Here is a 26,600-nt window from a genome sequence, read left to right as displayed (position 1 = left end):
TCTCCGGCACCTCTGGTATCCACAGACGGCGTGAGGGAAGCAACACTGCCGAGAAAACATACTCTCACAACCTCTACTTACTCCCAAAACCGCCAGAGGAAACAAAAAAAACCAAGGTAAAGTACGTATTGTTTTTAAAATGGGCATTTATTCTTTTAATCCTTCCCTTTACTCTGTCTGTTTCTGTCTTTGTGATGAATAAAAGTAAAACAACTTGAACTGCTCAGTCAACCAACCTTAACTTACATGATGATGGTTATCAAGAAGTTTGAGTAATGACTGTAAGTTTTCCCAGGAATTATAACTAAAAGATATGCTGCTGCCTGACCGGTTTGTAAATGAATGAAACAGTGAATCTATGACCTTTGACAAGTAAGGCAGGTTTTTACTTCATGACTCAGCAGGTAAGTTAAAAATGAACATGAAGATAAAACTTTTTTTTTTTCTCAGTGTGTTTGATTTGTGCACCCACACTGCTATGCATCATCCCCTGTTTTTTTTTTTTTTTTTTAATGTAATTGTGTGTCATTTGAACTATTGTTATTGCTGATGTAAAGCAGTGATGTTTAACACCTGACAGGTCAGTAGTACAGAGAAAATGGATGATGTATGGGACCTGGATGAGCTTTGGATAAACCATGTTGGCCTGGCCTGGGACCAGCGCTGTGGCGATGATCAATAGTGAGAAGGGACTATGACAGTCCTATTAATCCATTTAAGAAATGGCTGCCAGGGGCTGCAGAGCAGAGCAGGGAGTCCTCTTTGAGCAGACATTGGGGCTTTCAGCCTAATGAACCACACAGAAGAAACACATTTTGTAGGTAATCCCGTCAAGGTTACATGATACACAGCTTTGATTTAGGAGAGATGGTGATTAGTGAAAGCTTTTGTATATTATATACTTCATAAGCCAAATTTTCCAATACCAATGCACATTTGGTTTGAGGGATAAAATTTGCCTTGCAGGGAGCAGCTGGTCCAGTGTGCATAACAGCTGGTGTTGCATCAAAAATCATGCCAAAATACAATGCATCAAAATATAGATATTTGCAAAAGCAAAACAAAAACCCTAATAACATTTATATTTGACTTTAATGTCAGATCAATTGATAATTGCACTGCAGTAAGTTTAAGTGAGGGGGGGTTTGCCTTCTCCAATAATAAAATCGATTGCGTTTTCAGTCCACGAGATACAGATTTTTTGCTGCAATAAAAATAATGAGCATGACTGAAAACAGGTGTTAACAAAGTTTTCCCTTACTTTTCAGTTGAAAAAAGGTAATAAATCACAATATAATACAATATATGTTATTACAATACCCAGCATAATGCAAAACTATTAAAATCACAATTAGATTTTATCGTGACCTAAGTATTGCAAACATCATTTCCTATCAAGCTGCTATATTTCAGGATGGATTTAATGTAGAAATGTCAAAAGGGAAGTGCAAACATCAGGGATGGCTTCAGTGACGTCGCCAAATTTTTGCCGTTGATGTGGTTCAAAAATACGTCATTCATTTTCCTGTTTTTCCTGATCTGGGTCTACTCTGACAAAAAAAGATTCCATGTTATGTTTCTCTCCTAGAAAGATAAAGACACTTCTGTACGGTAAAAAGACAGCACCAGGAAACGCCACCAAGAAAATATCTGTTTATCAGATTTGGATTTATATGACTGTTTATATGGGAGTTCTCGTTGGTGGAGTGCACCTTCACACAGCTTTGGTCCGATGCCAGTATTTTCTATGTTAGTGCTTCCTCGTAGGAAGAAATTATTGGATATGACTTTTGTTTTAATATTCAAATTCTGATGCCCTGTTGCAGTTTAGTGTGTTTTATCCAGGCATCACACAGATAACAATAATGATATCACAAACCGTATAAACAAAATCAGCAGTCTATGTATTGAGTGGTGACTGAAAAGGCTCAGGCAGAAGCAGAAGCTTATATATGCCTTTCTACATTTTTATCAATTAAAGCAGCCCTCCAAACTAAAAAAATAAATGATTCAGGCGTGTAACACTCAAAAGTAGCTTTCTAATCATTCTTTTGAAAACCAAAAATGAATGCGTGCGCTGCGTGTGTTGGTCCTGCTGGAGATGACCTCATTGAGTGAAGCTTGTGGCCAAAGTGTAAAGGTCAAAACTCCTCCCTTTTGCAATAAAATTTATGAATGCTATTACAATTTAGTGGATTTCCTACTTAACCTCCGGCATATTCTGACGCTCACTCACAGAATGCATGCATGGAGAATGCATCCAAAAAAAAAAAAAAAAAAAATCAATGTCTTGTTTATGCTGTTTTCCAGTGCTGCCAATAACTGGTCAAATCAGATCCACCTGTCACTGACTGAATGATTTTTCCCTGCAGGCGTAGGCTGGTTGCGAGAGTCTAGTTACAACACTCTGTGCACTCTCTGCTGCAGGAACCTGATTGTTCAAGTGGCAAATAAGAGCTCATTAGTGTGCAGGTCAAACAAACTGAGGCTAATTGTGCTGGATTTAGCTTCTCTGTCTGTGTCTTGCTGGGTTCGGCACACTAAAAAAATCTGACTGTGCAAAAGGACAGACGGCCTGAATCTGCAGTTTGTATGTAATCTAATTTTCCAGTAGTCTTTCTTAATTCGGTGCAGTTAAAATGCATTATGTCCGGCAGTTCTTCTTCAATTTAATTACAAATTGCAATGTTGGTTATTGCCTCTTCTGACAATAGAGGACATCTAACAACATTTTTTGTTTTTCTCATTTGTAAAGGAGTTCTTGCATGATTTTAGAAAGCTGTAAAACACTGTAAATTCTTGTGCTCACTCTCTGTCCTGTCTTTTTTTTTTGTATTCATCCATCCCTCCACATCTCTATATCTGCTCTGTATTCATCCATCTCACTGCTCATCTGTATATCTCACAATCCCTCACTCTCCACTCAGACCAGTCCATCCTAAACAGTCATGTCGGCCAAAGCCATCTCCGAGCAGACAGGGAAGGAGTTCCTCTACAAGCACATCTGCACATCGGCAGCCATCCAGAACAGATTCCGCTATGCCAATGTGACTGCCGAGACCAACTTTGACCGGCTGGTGCAGGAGCACCCGTGGCTGCTCACAGAGGTGAGGCAGAAGATTGTTTTTTGTTTGTTTGGTTTTTTTTTTTTAATTTGATGAATGCATTTTTCAGTACATATACATGCAAACATTTCAGCAGACACACTCCATCCTCCCCGGACGCCTACAAAGTAAATAAATTAGAAAGAAAAATAAATAAATAAATAAAGACAGCCACCACTGCTCCTGCACCAGCCGGTCAAAGTTGGTCTCGGCAGTCACATTGGCATAGCGGAATCTGTTCTGGATGGCTGCCGCACATATATATTTTTATATATAAATCTAAATGAATATAAGGGTTATAATTTGAACCACTCAGTAGTTTACCAAGTACAAAAGGATATACACATATAAACATGCATACATATGTGCACACATAAATAAGCACTGCAGCAAACTCACATGTAAATATATGTACACATCCACATATCTTAATGTAAATATTTAAATATTTACAGAGAGATATGTATATCTTTTTTTGCTCATCAGCACTGCCACATACTGTAAATAAGGCAATTACTCTTTTTTTAACACATCATCTATTCCTATGAGGTAGAAGATTTTGTGACAGAACTGTATACATCTAATTGTGTGAGGATTTCCTTTTTTGTCCTGAGCGAACAGTCACTTTGTTACATCACAAATTTAAAGCCCATAACAGCCTGACGTGCAGTCCTCCTTAAGCTTGTGGAAAATGATCTCCTCTTTATGGAGACAATTACTTAGGCTGGCAGCAGAGTGCTCTCTTGGCGCTTATTAGCTGACGTCTCAGAGAGCAGAGTGATACTGCAGCTCGGTCACAGTCTTGGTGGAAATGAGGTGTAAATACTAAAGACACCCGAGCAGGAAAATGCTCTTTTTCTCTCTTATTCTTAATTGGTAAACACAGAAAGTATCACTGGCTCTGTCGACGCGGCAGTCGGTTCACTTCAGAGTTCAGTGAGGATTTCTTGAGCTCTCCAGGTACAGAAAAGTCGCATCGCCCTACCTTCAGATCAACCCTCACTACTCTTCATAGCGAAGCACTCGCAGATAGACGATCTGTAATAGAAGTTAATTGAATTAAGCCGTGACTCATCTGGCAGGATAAGATGACATTCCCCCCCATGTCTCCCTCCCAGCTGAAGGATTTTATCTGGAAGGTATGAGGAGGATGTGGAGAGCAGATACATGGAGATATGTGCTGCGGCAGAATTGATTAGGAAATTGCATTAACTTTCACCCTCGGCCCTCTCCTTCTTTGCTCACTGGCGAGCACCCAGATACTAATGGCTCCACTGTCATAAGTCATTCTCTTTATCTGGCTGGCAAGCGAGAGGCAGAGGACTCAGCTGGTGGGGGTGGGATGTAATTTTGCTTTTGCGTCAGAAGGAGAGATTCCTACCTAAATAATGTTTACGTCAGTATTCAGGTGACAAATTTTATCTGGATTTACCTTATAGACCCAGATATCCCTCTATAATACCATCATTAAATAAGTAAATATCAGATTCACTTATTTGAAATGAAGTCAAACAGAATGGACAAAGATCATCCATCAAGTTTTATTTTATTAAAAACTTTAAAATGCATTTATAAAACACATTTCCTTGCTGGATTTCAGATTTGTGATTTATTTATGTGGATCCCCATTAGCCACTACCAGGGTAGCACCTACTCTTCCTGGGGTCCACACAGGATTGACATTGAAATTGATACATGTCTGTTGGATCTAGGGCTGCAACTATTGATCCATCCCCATTCATTTGCCTTTTTTTTTTATTTTTTTTTTTTTATTGATCGCTAAATAAATTACTCTGTAAGTTGTCTAAAAACCAGTTAAAAAAAATAAAAGTTGAAAACTTCAAACTGTTAGTTTTGTCTGGACAGGAATCCAAAACCCCAAAATACTCACTTTACTTAATTGGAAAACTAACTGAAAAACACTAACAGTAAGAGATAAGAATCAGGAACTGGTTTTGAATTGTCCAATTCATTGGAAAATATGCCTCCAACCTCCTCTAATCCTTTTATTGATGCTGGCATACTTTTCTGACAGTTGCACATTGCAAAACTTGCAAAGATGTCGGACTCAAGCATCTATGCTTCTGGAAACTTGCAACAAGGAGTTACTATTGTTTTCTTTGACTAAGAAAACCTTAAAGAAAACAAACATTGTACAATTTTTTTAATTCCTTCCACACTATGTCCAGAAAAATGATAAAACAGGGTCTTGATGCTTCCCACACACAGAAAATTGATTAGTAATAAGGAAATTAATGAAGCACTGGACCCATAAGCAGTATAGATATCACATAAGATCTTATCCCATTCACATTAAAGAAGTAGCACCTTCTGATTTTTTTGTGTGTCTGACTTTATTATGTAATCAGCTTTGGGTTGTGTGATGACTAATTGTTTCAGTTTGAAATCTAAAGAAAACTAATCAAGAGTCTAATCAACGGTCTCTGTGAAATGTCATTAAGAGTTTGACATTTTAATGACTGTTTAAATAAATGACCATGTTCAGCTATCATCGAATAAATATTCTGTCATGTTGTTAATGCAGCAGAGCAGCTTGAGAAATGGCATTTATGAAAACACGTTCAGCTTCATTTTTCTTTCAGTTTTACTGCCTTGAAATATGTAACATGAAATGCACTGTGGACTGCTTATCCTTTTGAAGATAACACATCAGTTTTAAGGCTCAGTGTAGGTACCCGTTGGTCCCGCTAAAATCAACCATTATTTATCTTTTTCCTCCAGAGGCTGGTGGTGAAGCCAGACCAGCTGATCAAGAGGCGAGGGAAGCTTGGCCTGGTCGGCGTCAACCTGGACCTGAACGGCGTCAGAGAATGGATGAAGCCACGCCTCATGAAAGAAGCAACAGTACGTCATCCACCCCCTCCTTCTCTGCTGTTTCACAGCTGATTGCTTGTAGCCAGTCTTCTGTCTGAGAGTGTGCACTTTGCTGAACACCCCTTCAATCAATATTATCCAAGAGCTTCATCCAGACCCCCCTCCTGCTGCCCTTTCCTTAACCCTCCCCTTCCCTGTTTTGCATGGATGCATTTGGTTTAGGTTTTTTTTTTTGCCTGATGTATGTTTGCCTAAACAGCTGCCTTATTGCTGAGATATTCAGTATCAGTCCACTGGTAGTGAACCAGTCCAGTCAGCTGAAGTGCTGGTGAATAAACAGACAGTCCATCTATCCAGTCAGCATAACCACAGCACAAAAGATCCATCACTGTTCCACCGAGACACCGCTTTGCCTCATAAACCAAGACACAAGTTATGGAGGGACTAGGATGGTTCATAAAACACTGGAGAGTGTCAGTGTGTGTGTGTATGTGTGTGTGTTGCGGCACTGAGATTGCGTAGATGTATCTCTTCACAGATGAGATGCTGAGATGGAAGTGTCAGCTGCTGCTTGTGGCAGTTAATAAAAAGGAATGAAGCTCTATGAAGCTCTTTTGTGGACAGTTGGGACAGTGTTTCAGCTGGTTTTGATATTAATTGTATATATGTGTGTGTGTATATACAGTATATGCAAACAAATATATGGTCGTAGTCCATTCTTATACATATTTGTACCTGTCAGAATGACCTACGCCCGTATTTATACTGGTAATAGTCCATTGTGAAAGATATTTTTACAAATTTATTGCGAGGTAACTGAAAATTTATTGCAATGTCTGTGAACACAACACAGGCAGAACTCTCCATGAGTTTTTTTTTCATCAGCAGCAGTTTTTCACGTGCAGGGTGGATAATTGATCTTTCAATCCATTCAGAGCGATAAGATCAGATGGATAGATGAGAGGAGCAGCTGTTGCGAGTGAATGCAGACCTGTAGACCCCGCAGAATGAATGGTTTCACTTTCAAGGTGCCAGACAGTCTGCTGCTCCGTCTGTGCCCAGAGTATGCTCTACACTCCAAGAGGGTGAAGCCCTGAATAACTGAATGGTATATTTTGCGCTCCTAATGAACAGTTCAGCTCCACAAATAGAAAATGTATTTTTGGTGGCAGATGTTTTAATCAAGAACAAGATGGCGATGGCCGAAATGACAAATTCGGTAGTATATGGTTTTGACATAGTTTTACTGTTGTTGAACTTTTACTTCTTTCACCAAGATTTTCCTACACTTCTGGATTCTTTGTAAGTTTGCAGACATGTGAAAAAGACAAAATTTCCTTCATGAATTTTAAGTATCATAGGATGAGTGACTGATATAAAAATAATCATTTTGTGGGTGTAGTATTTCTTTTAAAATGTGTAATGTGCATTAAAATAGACATAATCTTCAATCTAATGTAACCATCTTGGTCTTATGATAGGAAACAAGCTGTATTTCATAATGTTAATTTAGCATATTGCCACTTACATATAAGTATCTTGTCTGATTATTACTGCTAGTCTGCTCCTTGTTTTGTGAGCTTGCCTGACATATTATTTTAGACAAATCAGAACAAATCAGATTAGATACTGGTAGCTTTGAATAACTTCATTTAGCAACCCCATTTTTACACTCAACGTATCTTTTTCACTTCCTTTGTTTTCAGAAGTTGTTCTCTGCTCTTCTGTGCTGCAGTTACCCACAGTGCTTCACTTTATTAAATGTCTGTATTTTGTGTTTTGTGTAATCATGTCACTATAAGTGGTTTAAATTTAATCATTCATACACAAATTTCATTCACAATGTGAATGGCTTTTCTTTTTCTCTCACTGTGAGGTGATAATGGAGGTGTCACTTCATTTGTCTGAATTGGTCTGAGCCCCTCGGGGGGATTTCAGTCACATTCTTTTTTTCCGTCCCCTCATCAGACAGCCTTTTTATAAACGCACTTCGAAATGGCAACTCCTTTTTTTATGATTTTGTTCTGTTCTCTGCGGCTGGCTGCTCTCAGCCGGTCCCTGGTTACTTTGTGCCTGTTGGCCTTTGAAAGAGGAGCGATGACAGCCTCAGCAAATGAGCTGGGGCTGTGTTAGTGGGCCTTTGCCTACAGTAAAACATGACATTTCCTTTATCCTTTTCCGCAACCTGTCTCCTTCTTTCTTTTAAAATGTCAATTCATTTTTGGGGACTGATTAATTAAAGGGTAACTTCGGATTTTTTAACCTGGACCCTATTGTCCACGTTTTTTTGGTGACTAATGGGAACGACACTTTCAGAAATTGGCTGATCGTATTGACTGAGATAGTTTCTGCCAGCAGCTGTGAAACGAGCTGCAATGTAACCACTAAAGGCAATTGTGCACCCTCATTGTTTGCCCCTAAAAGTACTTGGTATTGTCACTGACAAAAGCATTTATTTCAACCAAACAGAGTTGGTTGCTGTTGGATCAGTGCAAATATAAAACAAGATGGTTTTGTGAGTTTTATTTTGTTTCTGTCAATCTGAATGAGGTGTGCTTTCCAATGATAAAATTACTGTTTATTCAAATGGAGTCTGGTGGCTTTGGCGATGGTATATTCACAGCTGTTTCTTGTTAAACAAAAAAGATCTTTAACAAAAAGGTTTATTTGTAGAGATCCTTTTCATAATGTTGTCAGGCACTTATAATAACAATCTGAGTCTGTCAGTGACAAAAACAAGTACTTTTAGTGGACGTACATTAACAGTGCTAACATGCCCAAAATGATAACATCACAGCCTGTTTTGTGGCTGCCAGCTGCGGCTCCCTCTTACTCAGTACTTGACTTAAAAATATGTTTTTCCTATTAGTCAGGTAGACACAAAGGCATGGGGAATAGATTACAAGTTTAAAAATAACAGTGTTACTTTAATATGGAAACACCTACAATCTGAAGACAAGTCAGGTGCTGAGCCAATACCAACACATTGTTTCGCTTTCGTTTTTTCTTAATCTTCTAAACATTTCATCTCCTTTAGAGTATTATTTTGTTGATCATCTACAGGTGGGAAAAGCCAAGGGTGTTCTCAAGAACTTCCTCATCGAGCCGTTTGTCCCCCATAAGCAGGTAAAGCTCTTATCACACATCTACCATCTCCATTTTTAGATGCATGTATTACTACTTCTACCAGACTCTGTAGCAGCAGTGATGATGCAAAATGGCAAAGAAAGATTTATCTATTGACGTCTTTGTTTTAACGGTCCATTGTTCAGGAGGAGGAGTTCTACGTGTGCATCTACGCAACCCGGGAGGGCGACTACGTGCTGTTTCACCATGAGGGAGGGGTCGATGTGGGAGATGTGGATGCCAAGGCCAAGAAGCTGCTGATTGGAGTGGACGAAAAAATCAGTCAGGACTCTGTGATGAAAGAGCTGCTGACTCACGTCCCCAATGACAAGAAACTGTGAGTTGGAGTAGTGTACATGCAAAACTTCAGCTTTGTGTCAGTGATAGAGCCTAAAAAATTACTAGGACTGGACAAATCCAGACACTCCAAGAGTATGAGAACGTGAAAAAATGAGGAGGAATTACATTAAAAAGCCTTTATTATAGTGGCAAAATCATTAAAAAAGCCAACATGTTTCAAACAAACACCAGTCTTCAGTAACAGTAAAAGGTATTTTATTTTTTAATAGCCAAGTGAAAACTCTCTAAAAACGAAAGCACTCAAACACTTCAGATGTGCTTCAGCCTTAGACAACAGAAATCTGCAGACTAACAATGATTTTGCTTTCCCTCTCAGTTCGTCATGACTTATGACTTTAATTATGAATAGCCCAGTCCATTTTATCACTGCCGACAGATTACGGTAGCTCCATACTTAACTGCTAAAAATACCCAAAAAAGACAAAACAGTGGCATTTTTCATGATAAAATTAAACATCTGTCCAATGAAGGAAAACAAAAGCGTCACACAAATACAAGTAAAAGAAAGCACTTTGATATTGGCAGTTAATTTGTGGGGAGCAGGAGGAGATGGATGGAGGGTTTTCATTAGACAAATGACAAAGTCTCCTCTGCCTCGCCTCTCTTCGATCAGCCTCCACCCCCAGCCTTTTTTACACACAGCCACATTCACAGCACGTACGTTTATTTTGATGGGTACAATACAGTCGCTCGCTCCCTCCAAACCCTCCCATCCATCTCTCTAGCAGTCCTCTCGTGACGGCAGATCCAGGCCTGACCCACTGTCTTGGCTGACATTGAAGAAGCTGCCCCAGAAATCTCTCTGCCAACCCCAGCTGGCCTCCTCACCCCGTACTTTCTCCTCCTCACACTCGCTTTTAAAAACAAAAGCAGCACTCAGCCAGTCTTCCCACCCTCCCATCAGAAGCTGAGTCACTCAGGGGTTCGGTCACAGTTTCCCCCACAGGCCAGTCGGAGCCCTGACAACAGGCTGACGTGGTTACAAAGGCGCTGAGCTGCCTACACAACTGACAGGCAGGAGAGCAAAACGCTGCCTTCCCCTGCCTCCTTCTCCATCATCCCCCACTCCTCACTGCCTTGTTTTGACAAGTGAAGGAGGGAGTAAATTAGATTATTCTTTCTCTGCAGCAGGGCTAATTTACAGGTGGACTGTTTCCTGTCCAGCTCAGCCTTAACAATCTGTCAGTGATATTGCCTGTAGTTTGTCATGGTTTGAATTATGTGGAAATATTGAGATATAAACATAATACAATAATATAATAATGTATGATGGATAAATAAACAGCCATCTGCTGTACAGAGTAGGAGTACTGCATAGCCCAGTATCAAAGAATTAAGAATAAAATGATTTCAACTTTACTCTTGTTGTTGTTCCAAGGGAGATCTGGTCTGCAGATCAGAAAATGTAAAAGCAATGTAAAAATATACACGTAAGGATTATTAATAAATACCATATAGTTTTTTTGTTTACCTTTGGGTTTAATAATAAAAAAATATATTTTTAACAAATATACTGCCATAAATTAAAAAAAAAGACTAACTCCAATGCAAACTATAAAAACAATGAATATGTTTAAGAGTTTTGCTTTGCAATATTGTGAAGGTTTAGCGATATAGACGATAATTAAATGTGCATTCGGTTAACTAATATTTTCCTTTTTCTTCTACTTAAAGGTATACTATGCAAGATTGTCGTTTATTGTTTGTAAACTCACTCACTAGCTCAAGAAAGTAAAAGCCAACCTCAGATTCACTCTCATTTGGTGTTTTGCCTAACTATATATGTTTTTTTCCGCACTGTATCACTTGGATTCCTGCTGCTTACGGTCTGACACCTGGTCGCCACCTGTTTATAAATCCCCAACCTCATCGAAGCGCTGTGGGGGCACACGCCCATAAACATCCCAAACACAGAAAATAAGAAGAAAAAACAGACAGAGGGCAGAGTCTCTGCAGAAAAATACACAGCCACACACTGAGTGTGGGTCACAAGTGATGATTCAGAGGGATTACTTCTGTAGAAGTCTTCTGTGTGAGGTTTTTAGGGAAATCCTGTGTAAAGTTTCTTAAAACTTACAGCCATCCTTCATATTTAGGGCTTCAACTATTTTTTTATTGTCAATTAATCTACCTGTTATCTTCTCAATTAATCAATTGTTTGGTCCACAAAATCTCAGAAAATAGTAAAAATGCCTGTTACAATTTCCCAGAGCCCAAGATGACATCTTCAAATTACTTTTTTTGTATGACCAGCATTGTTAAAACACAAAGATGTTCCATTTACAATGATATAAAACAGAGAAAGGCAGAAAAAAATCACATCCAAAAAGCTAGTACCAGCAAACCGGTCACTTATCAAAGTAGTCAGATTCATTTTCAGTGGCTGATACATGGTATCATCATATCTGTGTTATTAACATAAGATCAATATTTAATTTTTAAATATGGTTATCATCAATATTGCAACACCTCTACTCCTTATGTTGTAACATAATTAAGCAGACATCCACAGTGATAAGTTTAATGTTTTGAACGTCGTCTCTCTGCAGAGTTCTGGCCAGCTTCATTGTCGGGCTCTTCAACCTGTATGAGGACCTGTTCTTTACATACCTGGAGATCAATCCACTGGGTAGGTTGCTTATTTTTTCTTGCTTGTTTATTTGTTTTTCCCTCAGTACATTGATGTGTTACATCTGAACAAGCAGTCATGATGGCATATGCATTTTATTCCAACACAGATTCATAAATATGTTATCAGATTATGAAATTATAAAGCGGACATCAAAAGGAAATTGGAGATGAAAACATCAATGCATAATAAAAGATCATCTTAAAGCCAAGAGGCAGGAGTTTATTCTGCCACATTTTTAACACTAAGGGAGGAAACCATTCAATAATTCATGCACTTCCTGTTTGATGAAGGCAGCGTGTATTTAGAATAGAGTAATTGGGCACCAGTATGTGCCCTCTGGCAGCTGTTTCTGTGGATTTAGCAGAGGCTGCTGAGACCAGCTCCCTGCTTTGATTTCATACCACCTCCTCCCCATCTTCACTTCCTGTCAACCTCCTGCAGGGACAGCAGGAAGGTTGTGGTCACTTGTAAGTTAGAGCATGCTCCTCCCAGGATAACATCATGAAACTCAGTGGGTGGGTGTTTGAAAACTTGTTGGAGTATAGATTTCAACACAGTTTTTTCTCCTCGTCTTTCAGTGGTAACAAAAGATGGAGTTTACGTGCTGGACATGGCAGCCAAGATCGATGCCACGGCCGACTACGTCTGCAAGGCCAAGTGGGGCGACGTGGAGTTCCCTCCACCTTTTGGCAGGGAGGCCTATCCTGAGGTGAGGGCGGACTAGAGAGACAGAGCGAGCATCAGATTTCAACCTGTTAGCATTAACATAGTTGGTGTTGTTCTCCAAAGAGGGAAAAAAAGCTAGGCAATATCACAACATGGCAACATCTATTTTTTGTTAAACAATTGACCAAATTCTTCTTCTTAAACTAGTCATGATGGGAATCCAGGCCGTGGAATCTTAACTTGCTGTGTGAAAAACACAAAATCCCCAAACCGTCCAGAAATGGCAGATATTTCCCAATTTGGTTGGTTGAAGCAAATAGATTATCATAATATGTTCATTGTCTCCCATGTGTTTCACTCAGTGCGATCCAGCATTTGATGTGGATAATCAAATCTTTTGATTGGACGAAAAACACTTTGACAAACTTTTCTTCCTTCAGTTTTAGTTATCGGAGTGGCACTAAAAAAAAGTCTTAAATCTAACTTGCCTTAAGCTGTAGGAATCCTGATAGCAGCCCCTGTCACAGCTGCCCCATGTGGAATTAATAAGGGAGGGCAGCAACAACACACCGCTGTTAATCAGCCTTTATGACTCATTCGGGAGAGGTATGGAGACGGGGAGGGATCCTCAAGTAAAGGTCGTCTGGGTGGAGATCTGTGCAAAAAGACTCAATATGTTGATGTCATGTTCTAATGTAATAAGGAACTGTTTGTTTTTTTATAAGAGGAGCAAAATGGAGAAGGCAAATAATTCTTAATCACTAGGAAGAAAAATAAAGTTTTTTATTTGGCATCATGGAGGGACATTCAAATGGTCATGTTTTGTATTTATTTTGAATATCTACTGAACCCCAAAACCCACAAGTGGGTGTCAAAGGCATGTTTTCTTTAGAAATCTCCAAAATCACATTATTTGTTTTAGCCAGAAACTGTGAGATATAGTCACTAATTGTGAAGGGAGCATCATGCATTTCCCTCCAGTCACTCAGTGAGGCTCAAGGAAAAATGCTTGTACATAGGTCCAATCCTACGCCAAAGTTCCTTAACTAACATTTTGGTAACTAATAGTTCGGATTGTGGCGCTACAGCAACCGTCTAAACTTTAAAGTTTTTAAATTTATAACAAATCATTGGCACATGCTATCACTTTGCAGCTTTCACCAAAATGTGGCCTCAGTTGAGTAGAAATTTTCACGTGCTTGGGCATTCAGGAGTTCTGAAGTCCATTTTTTTCTCTGCTCAAAAACTGTAAAACAAATTAATCTCCTTCCACATTTTTCGCTCAATTCACACCAAAGTTGCCGCACAGCATCTTCAGACTGTGCTCCACGAACGATCCAGTCAGATTTTTTAAATATAAGAATTTGAGCCCACAATGCATACAAATATTTTACTGTAAACAGTACTGTGAACAGTTACTGCAAATTCTTGTAAATAAATCTCCAATGTTCATGAAAAAAGGCCAAATTTTGACATCAAGGTTGACATAATCTCAAAACTGAATTTTTGACAAGACTTGAAATTATATTCTCATTTAAACTATTTTAATCAGTGGAAACAAAGAGCATAGTTAGTATAATCCTTTTGAAAAAAACTGACACCTTAATGTTGTCTAGATGGAGCACAAAATATAGAATTTTGTCTCTTTTGTTAACCGAATTTTTGACACTAGTATGAAATCGGTCTTTACATGCAACCCTGCTGATTGCCTAATTCATTGTGTTAGGCCAGTCTATGGTTTCTCACTTGGCTGGCAGCTTAAAAAGATCATGACTCAACCCTTGATGTCGCAGGTTGTGAGTTTGAGTGAAGCAGAAGAAACATGCTATTGCCTGCTAAGGCAATATGCTGTGTGGATGAGACACATGATTTCTATGATATTTTTTAATTTAAGAAGTTTTGAATAGTTATGGTCAAGGCAGTTCTGCTAACGGACCCTCCTGTATTTCTCATTTCTTTTCCTCTTTCTATTTCTTCCACCTCGAAATGCCAGACTTCTGATTTTTAGAAACTATTAAACTACTAAACTAACTGTCTTTTCAAACCCCTCAGTATTTACTATTGAGGAATGTAATTTGAATCACCTGCATGATAGAGCTCAGTAATATGTATACAGCACTTTATTTTCTATTTTTGGCTGATGCATGTAGGAGCTTGTTTGAGGCAGACTGTCTGTGTAGCAGACGGGCTGCTCTAATTGGGCTGCTGTGACTCAAGAGTGGAGATGAGAGACAGCGGGTGTCTTTGATTGGGAGCTTTTTTACTCTCAGTCACCAGCTGTGGCCCTGACTGTCACAAACAACCAATGAAGCACATCACATCCGCTCTCACTCTTAAAATTGCTACAATATTTCCAATTAATAGCTCTTAAAAGTCAATGCAAGAACAGGAAATGAATTGCGGCCAAATGGAGAGGTGCTTGTGCAAGTCCTGCTCTGATTAAGGCTGTGATCACACACACAAACTCTGTACTTATATAGCATTCATAACTGGTCTCTCACCTCTTTATTAACATTTTCTTTAACCTTGCAGGAGGCCTATATTGCCGACCTTGATGCCAAGAGTGGTGCCAGCCTCAAACTAACCCTGCTTAACCCCCGAGGCAGGATCTGGACCATGGTGGCCGGAGGAGGTGCCTCAGTGGTGTACAGGTACACCCGGTCCCAGTGCCAGTTTACATTAACTAAAGCCTGATTAAATAAGACAACACTGTCCATTTCTCTGAATAATCCTACTGGATGTTTTCTTCTGACTGTTTAAGTTGTCCCCTGACTTTATCCTCATTACATTGATTACACTGCGCATAAATGGGTTTAGCATTAGGAGTTTATGCCAGTGGTGCAGGAGTGAGACTGATGGTGCAGCAGCTCAGACTCTGCCCGTTCAGCTGCAGCGAAATTCAATTTTAAGATGTTAATATTTTAGTGGGAGTCTGGAGGAATGAGCAGCGTCACTTTACCGTCTGTCGCAGGTGTAAAGCGTGACGTGCAGATACATCAGCCGTGACTAATTATTCCCTCTGTGCACTGTTAAGTCCTTGTTTCTGTTTACAGTGCAATAATAATTCATAACAAACAGGAAAAGTGCATTTCTGTTTAAGTTAAATCTGAAGTTGAGTGCTCAAGTTAAAGGAACAGTTTTCCCTACAATCAAAAGTACATATTTTTCCTCTTACCTGTAGTGCAATTAATAATTTTAGATTGTTTTGGTGTGCGCAGGGGAGTGTTGGAGATATCAACCACTAGGTAACTTTACAGCTAAGCAGAGGAGGACACCATTAATGTTTACATCTCAAACTGTCACCGGCATGAGCCTCTCATCTATGTATCTCTGATTCTGTGTGGGAGACCAATGTAACTCCGTCTCTTTCTTTCAGTGACACTATCTGCGACCTGGGTGGCGTCAACGAGCTTGCCAATTATGGGGAATATTCAGGAGCACCAAGTGAACAGCAGACCTACGACTACGCTAAGACCATCCTGTCTCTGATGACCAGAGAGAAGCACCCTGATGGTAGGAAAAAGGCTCTGATGAAACGTTCTGTGTGTAATCAAAATGGTCTTTTTCTTCTTCTAAAATGATGTTTACATCGTGTTTTCCAGGAAAGGTTTTGATCATTGGAGGGAGCATTGCAAACTTCACAAATGTTGCAGCCACATTTAAGGTACAGTATCAGTTGCTTTTTGATTATTTGGTAGCTTTTCATAGCATTTTCTCAGTACCACGGTATTCACTGAGCACATCGTTGTCTTTGCTAGGGGATTGTTCGAGCCATCAGAGACTACCAGGTGCCACTGAAGGAGCATGAGGTGACCATTTTTGTCCGCCGTGGTGGCCCCAACTACCAGGAAGGTCTCAGAGTGATGGGAGAAGTTGGTGTGTTGTACCTTCGTACTTTACACTGATTTATACTTCTTGAGTACATTTTTATCTGAAATCACTGATTTTCACACTTAATTTGCATCTGCCTGCTCTTCTCAGGAAAGACCACCGGGATCCCCATCCACGTCTTTGGCACAGAAACACACATGACCGCCATTGTCGGCATGGCACTGGGCCACCGGCCAATCCCCAACGAGCCTCCTGTTGCTGCCCACACTGCCAATTTCCTCCTCAACTCCAGCGGCAGCAAATCGGTATGACACATACTGACTCCACTGAGACAAATAGGCTGTCGTGATGTTGTGTCCGCTCACTGTGCAGCGACTTAATATCATCAGCTTCACCAGTAGTGTGCTGCATTTTAGTGGCAGAGTGAACAGAGGACTCACATGCCACAGCCTCTGTTTCTGTTACTGTCTTGTCCTTTTAGTGAACCAGATTATCAGAAGCCCAATGGCTCTTTTGTGTAAGAGCATTGTTCGGCATTGTGGACTGCTCCCACTCAGCTAGTTGTGAGACCGCGGTCTGTAACGCACTGCGACTGCCCCGAGGCATCCATTAAGATTGTGTTGTGCGTAGGCTTTCAGGAAAGTGAGTGTGTGTGAGCCCACACGTGTGCACACACATGCATGTATTTGCTTGTTTGCTTCAAATCTAGAGGTAGACACGATGGGTGATGGAAAAACTACAAAGAGAAAATAAATACTATATGTGAAGGTTAATGAAACACAGCAAGTAACACTTATACACAATACAATACAACACAATATTTATTTCATGAACAAAAGCATGCATTTTTATGAAAGTTTGACCAGATTTTGTAAATGCTTCTGTATTTGTAGAATTGGGTAAACGTTTCCACTCGAAGGCTGAAATGAAGTCAGCAATCCTTCACAAAGCTCTACTTGTTTAGCCGATGGCCTGAAAAATCAAAACACACTGTTTAGCTTTCTGAGGTGACGTCTCAGAAAATAAGCTTGACCCTGCTCTATTATCAAGTTTCTAAAACATAAAGGACCACTGTTTTGCCAGCTTTTAATGTTTAATCAGATCAGTTCTCAGCAGAGCTGTCCTTATTAGCACACACAATTTTTAAAATGTGCATAGCAGAATAAAAAAATGATGAATCTTTTATTTTGTCATTTTCAGACCCCAGCATCCAGCAGAACTGCTTCTTTCTCTGAAAACAGAGCCAGAGTTGAGGGCTCACCAGCCAAGAAGGCCAAAGCTGGAGCTCCCATTGGTGAGGAAGCACACACACACACACACACACACACACACACACACACACACACACCACATACACACCACCATTGCACAGGGAAATATTTGCACTGTGAATGCTGGGGCTTTGATGTGTTTTCATGCATGGGTCCACCGCAGCAGGTTGGGGAAAGCCTCGTGATCATGCACGGTTGAGTTTAGGTATTACAGCTCCCCCCTCGGACAGCAGGGGGTCTCTGCAATCCAAACTCACTGAAATGGAAGTTCAGTGCACTGAATTTTGATTGGACACATACATGCCTAACCCAATACATGTTTAAGATGGATTGGGTTAATATTTATTGTTTGTTATTATTCAATAAAAAATCAGTAGTCAACAATAACAGACTCTTAAATGAAACATTTAATCTGTCTTCTTCATTAATGAAGCAGACAGATGACCAAAAGGTGTAACTGACCTGTTAATCCTCATGTCTGCAGTGTTATTGTTTATCTTTTAACTTCATTCAGTGTCAGTTCTGTTCATGTGCACCTGTTACTTTTTGGGTGTGTGAAATACTAATTGAATAAACTTTATGGAAACCAAAATAAATATAATCATAGTATAGAGGTTTTTATGTATATACATTCACAAGACATAAAAGAAGAAATAGCATACATGTTTGGGACAAACTTGGTATTTCACCAGGGAGACAATGCCATTTTTCCTGCGTCACACACAGAGTTATGTTTGCCTGATGCTTGTTTTTATCAGCTCACATTGGGTCATCTCGTCCCTTTTTGGATAAGTTAGTTAAACCAAAACTTAAAAAGTTAAAAAGTAACCTAATCTTTGCCTGAACCCCAAGAATCAACCTACAAGAGACCTTAAACTGAACTCTAAATGGAGATGATTTTAAAAAAATGTTTTTATGATCATCATTTTACTAAAATACAATTAGATTTTTCCTCCTAACATCAGTTGTTTCACATGATATTACCTGACTACTGATAAATTCTCAAACTGACCATCATTACATTATACTGATAAATATGTAGAGCTAAATAGAGCTTAAGTGTACTGACATTTAGCTGGACTAAATTATGTCCAACAACAAAAATCAGATTCTGGTGGGGGGGGGGTCTATAATCTGACATCAGTGTATTATCTTGTGCCAGTAGATGCCCAAACAGGCTTGTATGTTCTGAATGCCTTCATACGTGATATACATCAAATAAACTGATCTCATATTGTATGTCTGTCCATTATTCAATCTAGCTCGCCTAATGTTCCGAGCTTTAGAAATAAAAGTAGCCCATACTTTTACACACAGTCCAACATCTCATTTTCATCAAACCAAAATGATTCAGGATTTTTGTTCTGCATTCTCACAAAGTTGGGCACAGGTTATTGTATAAACCTGCACTCATGGGCTGAGACAGTCAGTCAGACAGTTTTTGTGACCTGGTATTCAGATTCGATCTGTAACAGCGTTCCTTTTCCTTTAGCCAAGGCAACTACCCTCTTCAGCAAACACACCAAGTCCATAGTATGGGGTATGCAGACTCGGGCAGTACAGGGTATGCTGGACTTTGACTATGTCTGCTCCAGAGACGAGCCATCTGTCGCTGCCATGGTCTATCCATTCACGTAAGTTTGCTGTGTCCTTCCTTCTTACTTTGTGTTCACATTGTTCTGCTGTCAGATTAATAGCTCTTAATTGTACATTTATTGGATTAAAAAATCTTTAAAGTAAACAGCGTCCTTTGACTGTGTGACAAATACTTCTCTGTTTGGCTGCCTTTCAGTGGAGACCACAAACAGAAGTACTACTGGGGCCATAAAGAGATCCTCATCCCTGTGTATAAGAACATGAGTGACGCCATGAAGAAGCACCCAGATGTGGATGTGCTCATCAACTTTGCCTCTTTGCGCTCGGCTTTTGATAGCACCATGGAGACCATGCAGTACCCACAGGTAAATGCACCATCATCCTGAACCATCTGCAAGGTGCGCAACATCTGAGAAACACAAAGTCAAGCATTTCTGTTCATTTGCTTTCAGATTCACACAATTGCCATCATTGCCGAGGGAATCCCTGAGGCCCACACCAGGAAGATCATTAAGGCTGCAGATGAAAAGGGTGTTACAATCATTGGACCAGCAACAGTTAGTCTTTTTATAAGATTCATCCCAGTTTCACTCTGCTTTCTTTTATCTGAGCAAACCAGCAAACCTCTGTGTTTTTGTCCAGGTTGGAGGAATCAAGCCAGGCTGCTTTAAGATCGGGAACACAGGTGGCATGTTAGATAACATCCTGGCCTCTAAGCTCTATCGTCCAGGCAGTGTGGCCTATGTGTCCCGCTCAGGCGGCATGTCCAATGAGCTCAACAACATAATCTCCCGCACTACTGATGGTGTTTTTGAAGGTGTGGCCATTGGCGGGGACAGGTATGTAACTGTCTTTTGGTCTGCACTGTTTAAGCATGTTGGTGTGAACTGCTGTGTAATTTTGTCATCTTCTGCAGATACCCTGGCTCAGTGTTTACTGACCACGTGCTGCGTTACCAAGACACTCCAGGAGTAAAGATGATTGTTGTACTGGGAGAGGTGAGGAATAAATCTACACACAGTGGTGACTGCAGCTTTTAAAGAGTTTTTGATTCATGAAATCCTGATTGTGTGTCTGTCATCTACAGATTGGAGGCACAGAGGAGTACAAGATCTGCCAGGCTATCAAACAGGGCAGGATATCAAAGCCAGTGGTGTGCTGGTGTATCGGCACCTGTGCTACCATGTTCTCCTCAGAGGTGAGAGGGCCGGAGTAGAGCCTGGTGCATTTCAGGAACCATCAGGCAGCAGCATGATGACAGATTCAGTTCATAGCTGACTAATTTTAATTACATTGTTGCAACGTTATCGTTCCCCTCAGGTTCAGTTCGGCCATGCAGGAGCCTGTGCTAACCAGGCCTCTGAGACAGCAGTAGCTAAGAACAAAGCTCTGAAGGAGGCTGGTGCCTTCGTCCCCAAGAGCTTTGATGAGCTGGGAGAGATTATTAGGTCAGTACACATTGTTATATTCATCCCTTCACTTTATGATTACATAAATATTATGTATGACAACATTTTTTGCATTATTTTATAACGATCCCTGCCTTTTTTTATTCGTGCAGTTCTGTTTATGACGACCTTGTTGCCAAAGGAGTTATCCAGCCAGCCGAAGAGATGCCTCCTCCCACTGTGCCAATGGATTACTCTTGGGCACGAGTGAGTATGCAACCAAGATCGCATTAATGTATAAATCAGGAGGTGCTGGAGCACAGACAGGCTGCTGATCCAGTGGGTCGGGGGGAGGAAAAGAGTCACTAAATATCAAAACCACAGTGCCTGCTGCATAGACAACACCATGCTGTTACTGTGCTGAAACTAAACAAGAATGACATAAACAAAGCAATGTGCAGCGCACTGATAGCAAATATTGTTGCGTCTTCTGACATGACAATATCACACTACTATGAGTCTGGTAAACACTTAATCACCACAGAGAATTTTAATATACTCATTTCACTGCACAGCACAAACACTCACTCGCTGTGGGGCTTACAGTAATAAGCTATGTCAAAATTTTACTTGCACATGTCATGCCCACAACAATGGGACTTCCAAGTTTTCATCAGCTATTTTACCATATCACAGTGCAAATGTCCACTTGTATGACTTAAAATAATTTAATCATATGTTGCAATGCCCCATTCATTGGCCTGATGCATTCATCACCATCATCCTCATCACCTTCCTGATCAACGGTCAACACTGCACAGCAAAGAATAGTAATAAAAAAATATGTGCTTACCTTTTCTGTTTATTGTCCAAAACACTCAAAAAAACCCATAGAGCAAAACAGAGTCGGTGAGCAGTACCCAATGCTGCACAAACCTCAAATGCTAAGTGACTAAAGTGTTTCTTGTTCTCTCTTTTAAAAAAAAAACCAGATTTAAAATGCATCCAAAATTAGCATGCAAGCAATTTACAAGTGACTTCAATAGAAATGACATAACAGAAAGCATTAAATATTACACAAAATTGATTTACAGATTTAGTAAGCGACGAAGCAGGTACCGGATCTGCACAAATAGGTACTGGAACACATGAACACGTGAGGAAAGAACAGATCATATTGTTTTAGATTGAAACAGATGGATCTCAGCATTTACATGCAGGGTAAACTTTCCTTTTCTCATCCTGTGTGTGTTTGCCCTGCAGGAGCTGGGTCTGATCCGTAAGCCTGCTTCTTTCATGACCAGCATCTGTGACGAGAGGGGTCAGGAGCTCATCTACGCAGGCATGCCCATCACTGAGGTCTTCAAGTCCGAAATAGGCCTGGGAGGAACTCTGGGGCTTCTCTGGTTCCAGAGGAGGTCGGCTATTTAATCATGTGATTAAAAATCTGAAAAATTCTTGCTGCACATAATAACTATTGTTGTTTTCCCTCTTTGTGTGCGCAGGCTGCCGAGATATGCCTGCCAGTTCATCGAGATGTGCCTCATGGTGACTGCTGATCATGGCCCTGCTGTTTCCGGTGCCCACAACACAATTGTCTGTGCTCGAGCTGGCAAAGATCTCATCTCCAGTCTCACCTCCGGCCTTCTAACCATCGTGAGGCGTTTAAGACTCCTGTGATTCATGTACTTAATTTTCAGAGCTGCTTAAAGTCCACCATGAACATGCCTTTTGTCACTCTTTAGGGTGATCGCTTTGGAGGTGCTCTGGATGCCGCAGCAAAGCAGTTCAGCAAGGCATTTGACAGCGGCATGCTGCCCATGGAGTTTGTCAACAAGATGAAGAAGGATGGCAAGCTGATCATGGGCATTGGACACAGAGTCAAGTCAGTGAGTAACACGGCTCTTTAGCATGTGTGTTCCAGTGTGCACATCAGCAGAGTGATCTTTAAATCGAGGAACAGAGCTGTACGACACTGCCAAATCATGTTCAAGGACAAGAACAAGAGGTAAAGGAAAAACAGATTGGTTGGAAAAGAACAATTTTTAATGAAAGGGAATTTTCTGTGCTTTCTCAGATTAACAACCCAGACATGCGAGTCCAGATCTTGAAGGACTTTGTGAAGCAGCACTTCCCGTCCAGCCAGCTGCTGGACTACGCTCTGGATGTAGAGAAGATCACCACATCCAAGGTGAGATTTATCACTTCTTCTTGTCAGTCACAGCCTTTTCTAAACAGTGTCACACTTTTTAAATGACACAATGTGTTGATTTTGTTCTGTTAGAAACCAAACTTGATCCTGAATGTGGATGGCTTCATCGGTGTGGCATTTGTGGACCTGCTCAGGACTTGTGGTGGTTTTACACGGTGAGCCAATAAATACGACCATATACTATACGTCCATCCGTATAATGTCTTTATACAGTTTACACCTCATTGCCCTTTACTGTATTTAAAACAAATTAAAGAAATAAGTATTAAAGTTGCATTTCTGCATTGAAGTCATATGACAGGAGAATGGAGATTCAAGGCTGTTTAACAGCTCAGATTGTTAGTTTCATGCTTCTATCACATAGAGTCATTTAAAGACAAATGTTTGTCATGTATTTATATAAATCAAAAAGGTGGGATGAAATGCTGGATCTACACGGAATACAGTATTTGACCATACTAAAAAATACCACTTAATTAAAGGGCAGGTCATCTAAATCAAAAATACATATTTTTCCTCTTGACTGTAGTGGTGTTTGTAAATCTAGATTTTGTTTCGGTGTGAGTTGCTGAGTGTTGGAGATATCAGCTGTAGAGATGTCTGTCTTCTCTCCATTATAATGGCAGTAGATGGCACTCAGTTTATGGTATATATTTGAAAAACTCAACAGCAAATTTCTTTCCAGAAATCATGACCCGGTAACTCAAGATAATCCATAGAGCTTGTTGTGAGCATTTTCAAGCAGGAATTATTTTCTTTCTACTTAACTACACCCGCCAACTGTATCAACGCACAGAGGGAAGCTACTTATGGATGAGAGACTTGTGCTCGTGACAGCGTGAGATGTAAATGTTAATGGCAGCTGAGCTGTAACGTAAGGTAGCTCTGTGGTGAGCTACAAGCAGATGCACGCTTCCTTCTGCGTGATGATTCAGTTGGTGGGTGTAGTTTGTTCGAAAGAAAATAGTTCCTACATTAAAACTGCTCACAGCAAGGTCTGTGTATTATTTTGAATAACCCGACTAACACTTGACATCTAGTTCATCGTGTTGTAGAGAAGGCAGTTATCTCTACGGCATATATCTCCAGCACTCTGTCACTCACAACAAAACAATCCAGTTTAATAAAAAGCACTTCAGGTAAGAGTTAAAAAAATATTTATTTTTGATTTTGGGGTGAACTATCCCTTTAATGCCCAAACTGCACTGAATAATAATAGTAATAATAGTAACAGAAAAAGTGTCAGCATGTGAAGTGTCACTTCACAAATCTTCAATATGTTTAAGTCTAGTCACAAAATGATTAGTATAATATCTAGATTGTGTGCAGCCATCTTTTAAGTTCATCAGCTCTCATCCATCATGCCCACCACAGGGATGAAGCGGATGAGTTTGTGGAAATTGGAGCTTTGAATGGCATCTTTGTCCTGGGACGCAGTATGGGATTTATTGGTGAGTCATTTCTGTGTGCAGACAATCAGCTACAGTAACATCTGCTAAATGAAAACATAAAAACATTTTCCAATCAATCCTCTCTGTTTGTATCTCCTTAGGACACTACCTGGACCAGAAGAGGCTGAAGCAAGGTCTGTATCGCCACCCCTGGGATGACATCTCCTATGTGCTCCCAGAACACATGTCCATGTAATCAGAGGGACTAAACCAGAGAGGTCGGCTTCTGTCCCCTCAACCCAGCCGTCGGTTCCCCACACATCCCGTGACCTGTCCCCTTCAAGCAGTGGCGTGATATAGGGAAGATGTTACTATTAATATAGCTGTAAATTGCAAAATGTTTAAAGGAAGAGTATGTTTTTAGTTTTGGAAACCTGTCAGTGCTGCAGTTCTGTGAATATTACTTAAACCTGATAAACTGTGAAGCTCCAGTAAAGACAAAGTCACAGTCTGACAAGGGAGTAAAGTGAATTATTCAACGACTGACCGCCACATACTGTTATTTACCCCGAGTATATATCATTGTTGTATTAACCTAGCATGTGTCACAGATTACTGAGTGTCCGTGCAGCTCTCGTCATTGTGCCACTTGAGACTCATGAGCTTGCCACCAGGTGTGAACATGTAGTGCAATAATGTCTAAAATATGAGAACATACTGTAGATCAGAGCTTTATTTATCTTAAGGTGTGTTAGTAGTAAAAAATTAAATGGTACAAGAATTTAATTTAATTTTATTTAATGTCTTTTGACACAGTGGCAAAAGTGAAACATCAGTCAGCTTACTGTGGCAAACGGGGCCATTTTATTAGTCTGTACCCAGGAAATATTCTCTCTCTCAACTACATAAATACATGGGAGTATTCTTCTCAAAGTTTTTAAATGGGAGTGAAGTCATAAGAAGAACAATTATGCTTTTATTCTCCCAAGTTATTTCACTGGATAAGGGCATTTTTGCTATAAACCCCAGGATGCAGTTATAGTGCCATCTTCGATAAGAAATTAGCCTGAAAGGATTACATATTCACTATTTTTGAAAGTCTTGATATTGGTAACAAAAATGCACTAATCCCATTAAAATAAGACAAATTGCTATAAGAGTATTTGTGTGTTTGCACTATAAGATAAACAATTTCAGCAGCTAAATCCCATCATTTCATTTATAGCGTCACATATAATTTAACGATTAATAAGTCAGCTCTTATTTTTTTAATTTTAAGTTTAATTTTCTCCTGATGTGAGATTTTTAAAGGTTATTCCATGCTGTTCCATCTGTAACTCACTGACTTTTTTTATTTGAATGAAACCAATTAATGTGACAGACAGTGTACAAGACTCACCGTTTGACACCTTTTCAGAGAAACTTCATAATCATTAGACTCTGTGTGCAGAGCAAAACTTCAATTCTCTTTGAAAGGAAAGAAAATAACACATTCCCCCATAATTTATGAGGTCCATAAGAAAAAGTGTGTCAGCCATCATGTCTTTTCCGTGAATGTTACAAAACTAGGAAAAAATTCTGTGGACAACAGGAAACCTCACCAGTGTCGTTGCCATGTTTGTGTTTATAACTGTCTCAATGTGAACTGAACGTGCCTCTATACTGATTTGTTGTTTGTTGACAACTGTGTAATTGAGTAAAATAAAATGCAATTAATGTAATGTACTAATACAATGTGAGTGCGTGTGCAGCATTCTGTTTTAAATATGTAGTAAACTTCTGGCCAGATTAAGAAAGTGCACATTGTGTCTAGGTTGGGTCATGCACTTTGACATCATTTTATTTCCCTTTTGAGCTCTACAACTTTGAACACCCTATATCTCTTTAAATTCACTTCAGCTGCTTTAAGGGACTGTTTGTTATTAATTAAAAAGGGGGGGTATATAAAATGCAGGCGCTTTATTTATTTTTTAATCACTGAGGTGGGAGTTTTGTTTTTTTGATTTGGCTAAGGGGAGGAACATTCAACTTCAAATGGTTGTATTTTCAATACACACAAAACCCACAAGTAGGTTTGAAAGGCCTGCTTTCTTTAAAAATCTTCAAATTCACACCATTTATTATAGCCAGAAATTATGAAATATATTTATTTATGGTGGAGCTTTGGATAGGGTTCTAACATTAAATA

The 26,600-nt window shown here is 39.8% G+C and overlaps 1 protein-coding gene across 2 annotated transcripts; it reads left to right on the top strand.

Moving 5' to 3' along the window:
* Positions 1 to 25,564, top strand: aclya (ATP citrate lyase a). 2 transcript variants are annotated; one of them, XM_042504698.1, is made up of 28 exons: positions 1 to 116; positions 2,928 to 3,107; positions 5,847 to 5,969; positions 9,003 to 9,065; positions 9,212 to 9,402; positions 11,975 to 12,054; positions 12,636 to 12,766; positions 15,256 to 15,374; positions 16,100 to 16,236; positions 16,326 to 16,387; positions 16,482 to 16,599; positions 16,705 to 16,859; positions 17,755 to 17,848; positions 19,318 to 19,459; positions 19,618 to 19,786; positions 19,874 to 19,978; positions 20,064 to 20,260; positions 20,338 to 20,419; positions 20,509 to 20,619; positions 20,742 to 20,869; positions 20,983 to 21,076; positions 22,073 to 22,227; positions 22,315 to 22,465; positions 22,555 to 22,698; positions 22,887 to 23,000; positions 23,094 to 23,176; positions 24,396 to 24,472; positions 24,574 to 25,564. In XM_042504698.1, exons 2-28 carry the CDS (start codon positions 2,949 to 2,951, stop codon positions 24,666 to 24,668), a joined length of 3,279 nt encoding a protein of 1,092 aa, XP_042360632.1. In that variant the 5' UTR covers positions 1 to 116; positions 2,928 to 2,948; the 3' UTR covers positions 24,669 to 25,564. The 2 variants fall into 2 exon arrangements, with proteins under 2 accessions (XP_042360632.1, XP_042360633.1); XM_042504699.1 differs by having other exon boundaries at positions 1 to 121.
* The last annotated feature ends 1,036 nt before the right edge of the window (positions 25,565 to 26,600 follow it).

This window comes from Plectropomus leopardus, chromosome 17, assembly GCF_008729295.1.
Source record: "Plectropomus leopardus isolate mb chromosome 17, YSFRI_Pleo_2.0, whole genome shotgun sequence".
Taxonomy (NCBI): Eukaryota; Metazoa; Chordata; class Actinopteri; order Perciformes; family Serranidae; genus Plectropomus; species Plectropomus leopardus.
Note: the sequence above shows the minus strand (reverse complement) of the source record. Positions and strands in the feature narration are given on the sequence as shown.